We start from the raw sequence: 14,055 nt of genomic DNA, 5'->3' as shown, positions 1-14,055 counted from the left end.
GCTGTCTCTGCAAGTTGCCAATACTTGGAAGACTGACTGACCACTAACATTATATGTATGCATTTTATTTATTTATTTATTTTTTGCATTTATTTGCAGTTGTTGTTTAGGAGGGCTGTTGTACTTTCTCCTTCCATTTTACAACTCAATTACAAACTACTAATCATGGAAAAGAGCTTCTGGCTGCAAGGTTGATACCTACGTTTTATGCGACACGGTAGCCCAGATGTGTGAGGCCAAGATAATGTCACCTTGCTGTGATTATAGGATAATTTCATCAGGTTCTGCTGATAGTGTATGTATATTAATTGTCCTTACACTGCAATCTCTCTGGCATCTCACTGTGATTTCACTTTCACCTGTCTGGCTTTACTTCTCTGCATGTTCTCTTATCTCATGTTTTCCTTTTATGACTCACACTGACCACATCTACTTTCATGCTGGAAATATTATTTTCACTCATCAACTGCAAGCCCCGAACTCCATTAATACATCTGTTTGGGCGATCTGTAATTTGCAAGCCAGCTCATTTAAATCCTGTCTGTGTCTCGGCAAAGCAAGACTTGTGTGTCATCACTTTGAGCTAATGTCTCAGGGGATGACAGATTATTTTCTGTCCAATTTTCAAATCAGACACATTGTCATGTGTGTCTTTAGGGAGCGATTGAAATAACACATTACTTTTGACATATTCCTGTTGAATGTTCTGCCTTTTCTATTTAAAGCAAAAAAGCCCTTCAGTAAGACAGATAAAGCAACAAAAGTTTCACATCCATGTTTGAGGACTGTCTTCTTTACTGAACATGGCGATTCAATAAGGTAGTGTCTCTATTCATGTTACCACCACGGAGTGTTAAGTTATTAAATGTTTACAGTTTTCAAAACTAATCTATACTACGTCCATATCACAGACCTTATATGATATTTGGTTCACTTTCACACTTTTTTTACCCAGTTTTATTGGATAGCCAAACTAAAGTCACCTCTACCAACACAACAGGTAAAAACCAAGAGCTATTTCTTTCATACTTCACAAAAATAGTTTGATACGTAGGTTATATGTTGGATCCTTGTCCTCAAGTTTAAAGCACTCAACTTTATATGCAGGGCTAATACTAACATTGCCTTACTTCACCAATCAAAGTCCAATGTCGGATAGCATGACAGACTTCCCTTGACAATTAATAGTGTGGTGCTTTATTACCAGGAGTTTTAAAATATGCTCAACCGATCTTAGACATGGAGGAAATGATCACATTCTGTTTTCCAGTCAAGCCATTTTTAGACTGGTGATTCAGTGTGTGAGCAACATTGAGATACTGCCTCAGTATGTCACAGACTTTTACCTTTATATTCCTCATAAAGAAAATAGGTTGTGAAGTTTTGAAACGTGCTCCTTAACATATAGTTCCGGCTGGTTGTACAGATAGTCTGGCTGTGCTCAAAACATTTCCTCGCTTTGTTCCAAAAATACTCCAGTCTGTCAAAAAAAATTGTTTTCATATTCATAAATCCCCTGAGTGGACGGCTGATTAGTTTGGAAGATGCAGCACTTCTCTCGTGTTTGTTTGTCAGCCGCCCCATATTAAGATTCCATGCTCAGCAGGCTACCCTGGGGTTTCATCATTGTTAAGTGCTCATTTCAGTCCTGCTGATTTCTCCTGTGGTATTTCATCTTCGTCTTCCTTTCTTTCTGTCTGTCATCGTTTTTGGGGGTTCTGTCTTCTTTTTCTCCTGCCATCCTGTCCCCATTCACATCAAGAGATAAACCCTACCTAAATAAAATTATCTTTGGACCTGAGATCTTTCATTTTCTTGCTACAATAACAAAGAGAAGGCCTTTTCCTGCTCATTCACCCTCTAGCATCTGGTCATGATTGTCTCATTGAATCACAAAATATACCAGCAACCTTGGGCAGGGCTATGTAGAAAAGGACGGTTAAAGGATAGATGAATGGAAAAGATGGAAAGGTAATGGAAATCCTTAGAGAATACTCTGGCGTATTGATTAAGGAGCAAGGAAGGCTTCGAAAAGGGCTTCAGCACATGTTCTATCGACCAGCAACCATGCAATCATACAGACGTGGTCACAAAGGAGGGATTTATACAGACATGCAGCTATTTTGACTTTTTCCTAATTATTAGGCATACACATAGTAGCTTAATAAGGTTTACGAGTTCTATGAACCATTTCATTTGTTGTTTTTTATCTATAGAAATATTCTTTGGGCTAGTGCTTGTAATATGTAATAATGGAAGTTCATGTGATGTATCACGCCACTGCTTGCTGACGTGTAATTGCGTGTAGAAAGCTGTTTCCTTATCGATCTGTAACACAGGGCCATCAATGTTTAATGCAGTCTCTCCCTTACTTTCATTTCTCTTCCTCGTTCTCTATATGCCCCCCCCTCTCTATCTGTGGAAACAGCCCACCATTTGGTATTGATCTATCACTTGCTACTAATAAGAAGGAGCAGCGCTCTCTGGGGTTATAGGCCCTGGCTTCACTTTGATTGTGACTTCTGAGTTTTGAGTAAAATAATTTGGTGTATTATTTTGAAGACGCCTTTTGCTAAATAATCCCTAACATCCGTTGAGTAAATAATATGCCTATGATGTTGCTATAATACATCTTTTTGCAACGAGCTGTTGCTTTCCTCTGAATTTATTAGCAGTATTTACATAGTCAACATTAGGCTTTTAATGTGGGTAGTTTTCCCACAGTCTGAACTGCTAGTGAACTTGGCTGTGTTTAATATACTAGTGCTTGCAGATAGAGCTGATACAGCAGTGTATAAACAAAAGAGAAAAGGCCCTGAATCACTGGGGGCTGCAAAAGTTTTGTTTAACCTTCTCCACCAAATTGCTTTTCAATTACGGTAACAATATAAAAAGTACTTAATTTAAACTGCAAAATTGTTGCTAATTGTTTAATACCTAAAAATGGATTTGTTACAAATGGAGTTCTGTTTTGCCTGTTTTACATCTGCTTTCTTATGCTTAAAGAGATACTGTTTCGAGTTGGACGTCTCACACAGAATTGTTGCAATCTTTAAACCCACTGCCAAAAACACGTGGGAATCACAAGTTTTAGGAACTACTTATTTTGTTGCCGAGCAACAATAAAAGAAAATTATTCTAGGACCCTAATGCTGATAGATGTAGACAAATTTTAAAACCAAAACTTTTCTATTCCTTATTCTCGCTGAGTCATAGACTGCCTATGTTTTCCTTAATGTTTTCTAATTCACACTCTTCCTTAGTTTTTTATTACCACAGCATATTGATGAGGAGACATAATTTAACATTCCTTGTTTTAGTTACGTTTATCCATCCATCTATTATAGATTCTCCTTTTATTCTTGCAGGGTTGCTGCTGGTGGTTATCCCCAGCAGGTGAGAGGCAGGGTGCACACTGGATTGCCTGTCCCTTGTAGGGCCGCACAGAGACACACAGGACGAACATTCATGTACACGCACTCATACCTAAGGACAATTTGGAGAGTCAAAGTAACCTGACAATCATGATTTTGGACTGTGTGAGGAAGCTGTGAGAACCCACGCAATCACAGGCAGAACATTCAAACTCCATGCAGAAGGACCTAAGGCTGGGATTCAAACCCAGGGTGTTCTTGTTTATTTGTTTGAGATACACTGAGAGATCATCTGGAGACCAAAATTGAAGGATTATCAGTTGGGTTGACTCAGATCAGGATTTGTCTGGTTGGAAACTCTGTACCAGTTTAAAAGGAAAATATCTTTTCAAAGAAAAATGTAAAAAAAAAAAATCAATACATACATATTTTGGCATCATTCAGGCAAGAGAGTGAGACCTTCAGTAGATAATCAAAGAACAGCATCTGCCATGAAACATTCATATTCTGAAATGGTGATACCTTCCTGGAAAGCTTCCTGCTCGAAGTAACGTTAATGAAGCTTGTAATGCTAGTGGTGTTACATCATCGCTGCTCCTGATTTATATATAAATAACAACAAAGGACACGTTACATTATACACATCACATACTTCGGTGCAATTTTGTCTTTGTATTTCTATGCTTGAAGGTACATCTTTGAGCTGCATGTCTTGCTTTTCAAAATAGTTATTCATCTCCAGATATATGAAAAAAAAAAAAAAAACATGTGATATTTAGGTTGCCTTTATGCCCATAATAAGAATAATAATACAACACAGAAAAATAATTATTAAAAAAAACCTAAAATAATAAATATCACTCTATTTAAAAGAGTAATTATTCATAATATGCATGCACTATTAAATTACATTGATTTTGTTAGTATTCACATTTACTTCACAAAAAAAAAACAAAAAAAAAAAACAAAGATAAGCAAGACAGCTGATTTAAAACTTGCACACAGACACATTGGACTTTTCTCAAATCCCCTATGCCTGTGGACAGGTGTTAAAGATGTGGCATGACTGCTGCTTGAGCCAAACCTTGTTGCTAATCACCACTTAGTACACTCCATTTACTCATGTGCTACTTTGATATTTTGCTAATGGTGGACATTAGATCAGGTGACAGTGCTCATCCTGCCTTCCCATGAGGCCTCTGACCTTTTTTGTCCCCTACCCACAATGTCTTTTACTTTGTCCCCCCTCTCCTCTGTGTTTTAAAGGAAATGGAAAATGGCCTACCAAGTGTCCGTGTGATTAGACTAAAGCTTCTGTGATTTCCCTTGAGAAAGGGCTGGCAGTCCCCACAATGCTCTCTGGCACAGGGAGCTGTTTCATGGTCCTATCTCCCCAGCTGACAACAAGTCTTAAAAACAGGCAGGCTGGAGCTGGCTGACTGTGGAAACTAGACAGTGAAAGGCTGATTTTAAGGAAATTGAAACACTCAGACGAAAAGCCTAGTGTGAACAAGACTGTCCCGGTAGATGTACACAGAAAATTGCTCACAGTGTTGACTGCTGCAGGTAAAGTCTGCTTATGAATTATAGTCCGCGTTCTATTCTTACATATTTGAATGTGTATTTGACATATCTTACCTAACTAGTTAATGTCTGTGGACTACATTTACATGTAAGTGGAGAAAATTTAATCAAAGCATTTCCTAACATTCACATTAACATGTTCTTTTTTTTTTCTTTGACAGTGTCTTTTGATCTAGATTTTATTAGCGATATCAGTGACTGATTTCCAATTCCAAATTTTTATGATGCGCTGACCTGACCATGAGGATTTTTCTTTTAGAAACTGAAATTAAACAGTGTTTAAAGTATTTTATTGCCAGACTCTCATCCCATTATTCTAAAAAGGTCATGTGAATGATAACGTTTGACAGTCACTATGTGTGTGTTGGCAGCACTATTGTCTCACAGAAAGAAGGTTCCAGGTTCAAATCCCATCCTGGGGTCTTTCTGCATGTTGCTTGAATGCTCTGTCTATGCATCATGAGTTCTCTCTAGGTGCTTTGGCTTCCTCCCACAGTTTGAAAGCATGTCACAGCATGGAAGAGCGATGGATAGGTAGATTGACTTTAAATAATACCAATTCTAAAACAGTCCTACAAAAAAGCTAATACTTAAGAATAGATTTGTAAAGGTCTTTAATGAATAAAATAAATAAAATTAAAATGCAATTTCTGGTAAGGGGTATAGGACACCCACACATTTATCACACACATAAATCTGTTTAATCTGGATGCTCTAACCTTTTCCTCAACTAAAATGTGTTGAGGTCTTCTGCAAAACAAAGCTTTTATTGTTGTTAAATTTCTAAAATAATATACTTTTCAATTAAATAAATTTATTTACCTGCTAGAAATAACAACTAAAACATTTGTTTTCCACATGTGGCATCTCCCCCCGGGTCAGAGTGTGAGTCCTTTGATTTTGATTATCAGGTGATAGTCTGATAATCCCTATCCAAAAATACATTCAAAGAATGATTACCAAAGAAAAAAGGTCTAGGATGTTCCTTATTTTCTTTTTTATTTCATCTACCTTATTTATCATTTAATAGAGCTCTGAGACTGTGCCAATCAAGTTATGAGTATTTTTGGTGTCAGTTTTGATAAAAGAATAAAAAAAATAAAAATACATTGGGCAACATGTTATACTATATTTACATTGTATATAATCCAGAGTGGACTCACCGGCAGCTTTGTGCATGTGTGATTCCATTGCAATATTGCAGTGGAATGGACGGGGTGTTCTCTGTGCTCTACTGCAGGCTGCTGCATGACGCGCCTGCAAACCGTTTCTGATATTGGAGGGGCTCACGGCACCTCTCACTTGCCTGCTGCAACTGCAGTCGGTGCTTTCCCATTTTCCGCCAAAATCACCAAGAAACCAGAGTATGTGTCTAGATTTGTCTCTTGGTTTATTGAAAAAAAGAAAAAGTCGCCAAATATACTTACAAAAGTAACTCTGACACAATCAAGATACACATTACTTGCACTCCTTCGGCTGGTAAATACTGTTATTAAAATTTCTGATACATAGAAATCTGAAAATAAAAATGGCAACTGTGCTTCAACTTGATGCTGATGCCATATTCTGCTCGGTTTTATGCAATGTGCTGGGCATAAAACATTAGGCAGTCCACTAGACAGTAGACCAGGGGTGGGCAACTCCAGGCCTCGAGGGCCGGTCTCCTGCAACTTTTAGATGTATCTCTACTTCAACTCACCTGAGTCAAATAATGAGGTCATTAGCAGGATTCTGGAAAACTTGACTGCACTTAAGAGGTGATTCAGCTATTGGATTCAAGTGTGTTGGAATGTCTTAGGGAGACATCTAAGAGTTGCAGGACACCGACCCCCGAGGACCAGGATTGCCCACCCCTGCAGTAGACAGTCCACTATGTAATGGTAGATGCTGTTATTATTCCTATTTGGGTTTAAAATAATCAAATATATACATCTGATCCCTGATCAGGATGTGATGCCAGATTCTGACCATGTCTGAAACCATGTAATTGGACCCAATTTCCGATTATGTGATCAGATTGAGACTGCCCTAATTTCCCCCTTATGTTATTTGGTTTGAGGCAAAAGTAGATGCACAATCATTAAAAATCAAAACAAGTCAAATTGCTATATGTAAAGCAAAGAAAGTTGGATTTTCTTATTTAAAATTTAAGAGGGAGGATTTCATCAGACTGCATTCCCCTCCCTGTCAACAACACTTGTTTGGATTGGATAACCATTGCTGAGGCAGTGGAAGGTGTCCAAGGCAAAAACAATTCCTCTGAAAATTCCCGAAGCACCTTTCTTATCTGCTACAGACCATCACCCAGACATACCATTCCTCCTTCAGCAAATGAGTTTTATCTGTTTGGGAAACACAAACACAATCAAGGGCATGTTCTGGCATGAAGCATTTAAAATGTGAAATGTTCTTTCAGTTTATGAGGTGAATCATTTAGAGCATGGAATAAACAGTCTGTTACAGGGGAAGTCTTCCATTAAAATGGCAACATCTCTTTTAGTCTCTTATTGGTAAATCAGACTGAGAAAAACTGTTAAGATTGGTTTCTTTGTGCCAGCTGCCAGTCTTAAATGTTCTTGTTTTGTATATATATATGACATAGTGAGCATTGCTCATACACAAGAGATTTAAAGTTTAAAATACCTTCTTCTTTTTTTTTTTTCGCAAATGTTAATTACAGTGAAATGTCTAAGTTTCACCAAAGAGCTAGGAAATTGATATGCTTTCTTCTCACTCAGTTGAAAGCATTGTGAATCTCTGACCTACTGAATTTGTGAGTATTTTCCAGAACAGGGATGTAATACTCTGTCTCCATTTTAGAAGTGATTTTTCCCTAGATTAATGATGTGCAAAGCTATACAGCCTTTACCCACCCAAAAGTACAACTAAAATCCACCCACTTCACCAGAAGTGACTCCAAATCATTCAAATACATGCATGCATGTTCATACAAACAAAGGCGGGTTATGCATATTGTTGTCATGCTCACAGAGAGAACACAATACAAAGCTGAGCATTTAACAGCATGACAGAAGCTCTCAGGCAACCCTCCCAGCAAAGTGCCAAGGATTTGTTTCCATGTTTCTTGTCTTAACAGAAGTGAGGCAGAGATGGATGAATCACTGTGGGGTTTCGTCTCTGCTCTGTTCATAGATGATAGTGTCAAGTGATCACTGGGCCTTGAATTCAAGTCATCTCCGTTGAGGGGTACTAAAAATAGGTTTTGGAGGCTAACTACTATTTTTCTCTCTATTTTTCTGTGTTTGCTGCAGAAACTTTGATGGACACTCGGGTGGCCACAGCAGAACTGGGCTGGACGGCGTATCCTAACTCTGGGGTAAGTAGACAGCTGCCAACACTTAGATTATTTGGAGTAAAGGTTTGATATAGAACTACCTTTTGTTCAGGGTGAAGTAACTTGATAGTCCGATACGTAACTTAACACCATGGGCACTCACATCCATGGGCACCGGAAAATAGGCACAAAAGTAGGTGGGTTGGGGGTATAAACTTAAGTAGTTCCCAATGTAGCTCCCATTAAAGGCATAATTTTCTCTGTGTCCTGGTTTATAATGACTTAATAATATAATGGGTCTATGTAAGCCACAGCACACAGTACCTAAGTCCCTGTTAATGGAAGCTGGGGGATACTGTTGCCATAATGATACTGTAATGATACATTTATGCAGTGGAGTGGAGGTATTAGAGTGAAACTGAGGAGGAGGAGCTGTGACGATGGATATGCTCTGGGGTTAAAAGATTTAAATTGAACTTTTTTTTCAGAATTTAAGTATTTTAGTTGATGTGAATGGACTAAAGATGACTAAAGAAGGGAAATGTACCCAGAATGCAAACAATATATGTATATTTTTTTGGTTTGTTTTTATTAACTAAGTCAACAATTAAACAGATTGCTGTCCTATTACACTAATTGACCCCGTTTTCACAAATGTATTTCAAACCCCCAATGAAAAGCTCCATGGCCCAACATTGGTTTAAATTGCAGGAACTATTCAGGATAGGCAATGACTGTTTCCTGCATTTTCTGGTTCTTTGGGTCTTTATGAAGCATTTTATATCCGTGTAAAGAGACCATTTATTGGTGCTAAAGCAGATGAACAGAGCTTTGACTTTGTTTAAAGGCTGACTACTGTGGCTGCCCAGATTTTTAGTATTATTGTTTGTGTCCTCAAGGAGTACTAAGACAATTTGATTCATAAAATAACAATGCATGTGTGTGTATCTGTACGTTTATGTGGGCAGTGACCCCTGACACATCTCATAGCTATAATTATGCAGAGTGTTAGCTTTTATTTTTATTATTCAAGGGATCTTGAGCCTGACTCTTTTATTAATTTTGTGCATTTAATTAGGAACCACTCTTTTTTATGGAAGATAACTTAACTTTGTGATTTAGTGTTTTTACTATGTAAAGCAATTGTATGTATTGTTGAAATATTACATGCGGCTGCATATTATTAGTCACAATTAATAGAAATATTGTAATTATGACTGTGTTTAGCTTTTGTAACTGTTTATTATTATTATTATTATTATTATTATTATTATTATTATTATTATTATTATTATTATTATTATTATTATTATTATTATTATTATTATTATTATTATTATTATTATTATTATCTTTTTGTTGGGTCCAGTGAGAAGGCCTCATCTCTTGTGTTCACATATAATGAAAGAACACAATTTTTGCCATTGATTTTTGTAGTATTGCCATGGGTAAATACCTTATATCCAGATGAGTCTTTACTGACACCTACTGAGCAGAGGCCTTTTCCACTGAAATCTGTTCAGTTCACCAAGCTTCCAGGCACACCGAGCCTTTTGTCTTTTTTGAGCACAGTTTTTTTTAAGCTGTTGCAAAGGTTAAGACCTGCTGTTGGGAGAATACACTGGTGCCGCTTCAAAAGCAGAAGAGGCTGAGAATAGCATAGTACCTTTCTGTGCAGCTTAGTGTAAGTTTGCAAAATACTGCATGACCATACACAAGTTACTTGGGATGTTAAGCTCAAACATACAGTTGCACTCGTAAATGTACTAACAGTCATTACGAGGATGCAATTCATGTTGATTTAGAGTTTGTAATTAACTAATTACGTAAGTCTGTTTTCAAGTATCCAGAATAAATAAAAATTATATGTAGAACCTTAAATATGTAACTTTGACCAAAATATTTAATGAGCAGTGCCAAAAAGTATAGGATGTATGTTGACTTGATGAGACTACTAACTTTCAGTTTAAGATCCTAATTGACTCTTTGCACAGAAAAGAAAGATCACCTCTCCAACAAGTATTTGTTTCTCAATAGCCAAGGGTCCGCTCCTTCTGTACAAAGCAAAGCCTAGAAAAATTGTCTGGTTTTTACAATGCTGATATAAGTTTGCAATGAACCTGAAACTACTGCAAAACCTGCATCAAAATCTGTATATCAGTTTATCTGTATATGCATGTCTCTGTATGTCTCAGTTTATTATAATTCATTCTTTAAGTTTTCCTGTAAGAGTTTGTAGGAAGCGTTTTAGTCAGTCCATTTTTGTTGCGCAGAGCTGAAGGTAGTCCTGAAGGACCACAGATGTGGTGTGACTAATTCCGGACTTGAAAACATGAGGACATCAGGGTCAGCTGTGCAAATGTATAATGGGCTGGCAATATGCAATTGCACACTTATGTGTTAGCATCTGCAGAAAAGGCAGATAGCTCCAGGGGCAGAAACACATGTGCTCAAACAACAACAATATTGTATGTCTTTATAATATGCATTTCTGTTTCATTTTTCCATACTGTTTTATTTCTATGGCATGAACTATTTCCCGCTCTGTGGGGGCTTCACTTTCCCTTGTCCTTTACTTTTCTTTCCGTCTCACCTTTATAGTAAAATGTCCGCCCTTTCTTGCTTTTCTGTCACGCTGCTTCTCACCCTCTGCCATTCGCTTAGCTGTATGATTAATAAAATATGGAGTCTCAGAATGGAAAATGTCCTCTGACCTTGTTGTGCAGCCGCATGACAAAGGAGACATGAATGGTTTGCACGCACAGCAACTTCCTAAGAGTGCTTTTCCTCACAGTAAATGAGACTCTTCTTAGGTTTTCAGTCTTGTTTACGTCTAATTTAATTGGAATTATAAATCTTATTATCCTTGCAATGTTAATTGTTTAAGAGAAACATGTTAAGCAAAGTGGATTCATATCAAAAACCTGTTTTTATGGTGCTATTACAAAAAAAATATTTTTTTATTAATTATTAATTGTAAAAAAATCTAGTAGAAAGACTTTAAAATGTGTGAGATATTGTATTGTCTTACTTGTTAGGGAAATAAATATATTATTAATGTCTGTCTTAACACCTTCTTGGATAAATTCTTAAACTTCATTTATGTAACCGACTTTCATTATTAATATTCCCTTACACCTTCAAACATTTTATCAAGTTATAGTCCCAGACTTCAATGTGTGTGATTTATTGACAAAGCAACACAAAATTCACCTTCATGAATAATCCTATTACAACTGTGCAACCATTAGACACACCTGCTTTATTAGTTTTCTTTTTTTTTTCTTTTTTTTTTATGATTTTGTTAAACCGCATTTAAGAAACAATGCCTGATTTTCATTGGTCAATTTTCATTTACTTTTACTTTAGTCAGTTTTAGATTACTTCAGTGATATTGGTTGTAGATATTTTAGCCTTCAGAAATAAGACAAAAATATGTTTTATTTCTCTCTATTAAGACAGAAATTAGAATACTTCAATATGGCGTTCTAGTTTGCATTGGTCAATCACATTAGATCTTTATTAAATTATTTAAAACTTGTGATAAATCTGCAAAACATGACAAAAATGTGAAGAAGTTCAAGAGATGGGAATACTTTTGCACGGTGCTGTAGATCAAGTCAATGAGAGTTGAAGCTTTTTGTAAATTCTCCTACACCTCAGATGTCATGTTTACACTGAACTGCTACAGGCTTCACTACACAGCTGAGTGACCTGACAGTAAATGGGGCTTCGAGAATCAGTAAAAGACTTAACAATATACAGAACATCCCATTTGTAAAGCCCACTGTTGAAATCTCAAAAAGAAATTTGAATGAAGACAGATGTCTGAAGCTGTTCGTTAAGTCACCATCAGCCTTTTAGCTCTCCAAGAAACCCCAGACAATAGTCAAAGCAAGTTTGTTCATTTTAATCTACTATAACTTTAAAATGTTGTTGCAGACATTTAAAATAAAAGGCAGCAACTGTTAAAGTTAAGTTATTGAAATTAGTTTTTATATTTAAACTCATTTTAGGAATCTGAACTTAAGAGAAATGCAATGATAAATCTTAGAGATTGAATACTAATTCATTTCATCTACTTGTTTAGGCTTATGCCATTTTTTTTTATGTCACCTTTTGATTTTTCAATAATTGTTCTTAAAGGTCAGTTTTCCAAGGCTAGCAGAGCAAATACTATCACTGATCCCCATATCTACCTCCCTGTGCTGTAAGCTTTTTGCAGACATCAATGCAGTGGGAGAGGGGGTTGTTAAGCATCCTCATAACTTCGCTCGATAAAGGTGGCAATTGAAGTTCCTCTCATAAGTCACTGTTAGATAATGTTTGTCAGTACTGATACAGTGCATGGTAAGAAGTGGCAAAAAAAAATCAGATTACTGAAAAATTGAATGCAGGGATGCTTGGGATTTTAGCTTATCCCACTTTTGTTATCTAATTTCCTGCTTGAGTTTTCACCATAATCTTGTTGTCTTGTGTGCAAGATGTGAACATAGACACTTTGCTGAAAGGACAATAAGAAAGATGACACGTCGAGGTGATGCAGCACTACCATCCAGGGAGGAAATTTTATAGTGTAGAAAATGAATGCAAACTGGAGGAGACAGAGGAAATTCACATGCTTTTTACCACAAAACATCTGTGAACGTATGTAATTCTGATTGAGAAGGATAACTGCTCCAGCCTTTCTTTCCTTCTCTGAAAACAACATAAAAGAAAAATAAATAAACGAAAAAGTCTTCATTTGTTTTTTAAGTATTTTCTTTCTTCTTTCTTTTTTTTTTACAAGTTCTAAATAATTTGATGAAGTTTAGTCAGAAAGGGTGAACAGCTCCTAATGAACAGCTTTCACTAGGAGGGGGTTGATGAGACTGAGAGAGAGAAGAGAGAAGAAACAGTATGGAGTAAGAAGGAAAATCCAAGAGACAGGAAACAGACATTGGAGGAAATTTCAAGGAGTGGAAACATATTTAGAGAAGGGTTGCAAAACATGCAAAAGAAGATGTTTCCTTGAAAGTAAATTTCAAGAAAACCCTTAAATACAGCTGTCTAGCCCAGCAACATACAGTGATGTCAGTGTGGAGGAAAGTTTACGCTAACTACTCTGACTCTGGCAGGTCACAGAGCTGAGGTGAGAGCCTTGGGGGCAGGAGTTTTCGAAGGTTAAGCAGTCAGAGGGTGGAGGTGACAGTGAAACCGCAAGCAGTGCTGTTTAGCAAGGAGAAATGCAGCAGGTTTCTTGAATTATAGACAGTTTGGAGGGCAAATAAAAGGAAGAAGATGATTTTGGGGTATTGGAGACTTAGGCATGGCAAGCAAATCTAAAATATTCGATCAGATACAAAAAAATAGCAGAGGTTATTTAACCGTTATACCATAACTTTCAATTTTTGTAAAAACCTGCAAAGCTGGGTTACCACATATCGCAACCACAGCAAATTATGAAACTACTTAATTATAAAGAACCAGCTTAACAAAATGGACATCATTTTCTGCATGTATTTATTAAATAACATTTATATAACCACCGCCTTTATTAAACATCCTCTTAGAGCAAGCATTGACGGCTTGCAATCAGCGTAGGCTGTAATTAGTCTATGTTTAGATCCTCATGTTTGCTCCGAATGATCAGGCCATTTTTATTGTCAGACTGCCATTTTTTGTATTTTCAGCAAAGGAAGCCCATATCTAGATGGCAATGTAACTGCTTTTAGCAGGTTAATAATGAGCAGGTGGAAGGTCTCAAAAACACTTTGGATGATTGCTTGAAAATCACACCCTTGAATGCAAATGTATGTTTTA

The 14,055-nt window shown here is 36.7% G+C and overlaps 1 protein-coding gene across 3 annotated transcripts in view; it reads left to right on the top strand.

The window, feature by feature from the left end:
- LOC122841089 (ephrin type-B receptor 1) overlaps nt 1–14,055 on the top strand; it is a 171,970-nt gene that overhangs the window by 52,758 nt on the left and 105,157 nt on the right. For all 3 annotated transcript variants that reach the window (XM_044134091.1, XM_044134089.1, XM_044134092.1), the window contains exon 2: nt 8,231–8,295. In XM_044134091.1, the coding sequence (XP_043990026.1) occupies nt 8,231–8,295 (65 nt within the window). The remainder of the gene's footprint in view (nt 1–8,230; nt 8,296–14,055) is intronic.

The sequence above is a fragment of the Gambusia affinis genome, linkage group LG12 (assembly GCF_019740435.1).
Source record: "Gambusia affinis linkage group LG12, SWU_Gaff_1.0, whole genome shotgun sequence".
Classification (NCBI taxonomy): Eukaryota; Metazoa; Chordata; class Actinopteri; order Cyprinodontiformes; family Poeciliidae; genus Gambusia; species Gambusia affinis.
This window is presented reverse-complemented; position numbering and strand designations above follow the sequence as displayed.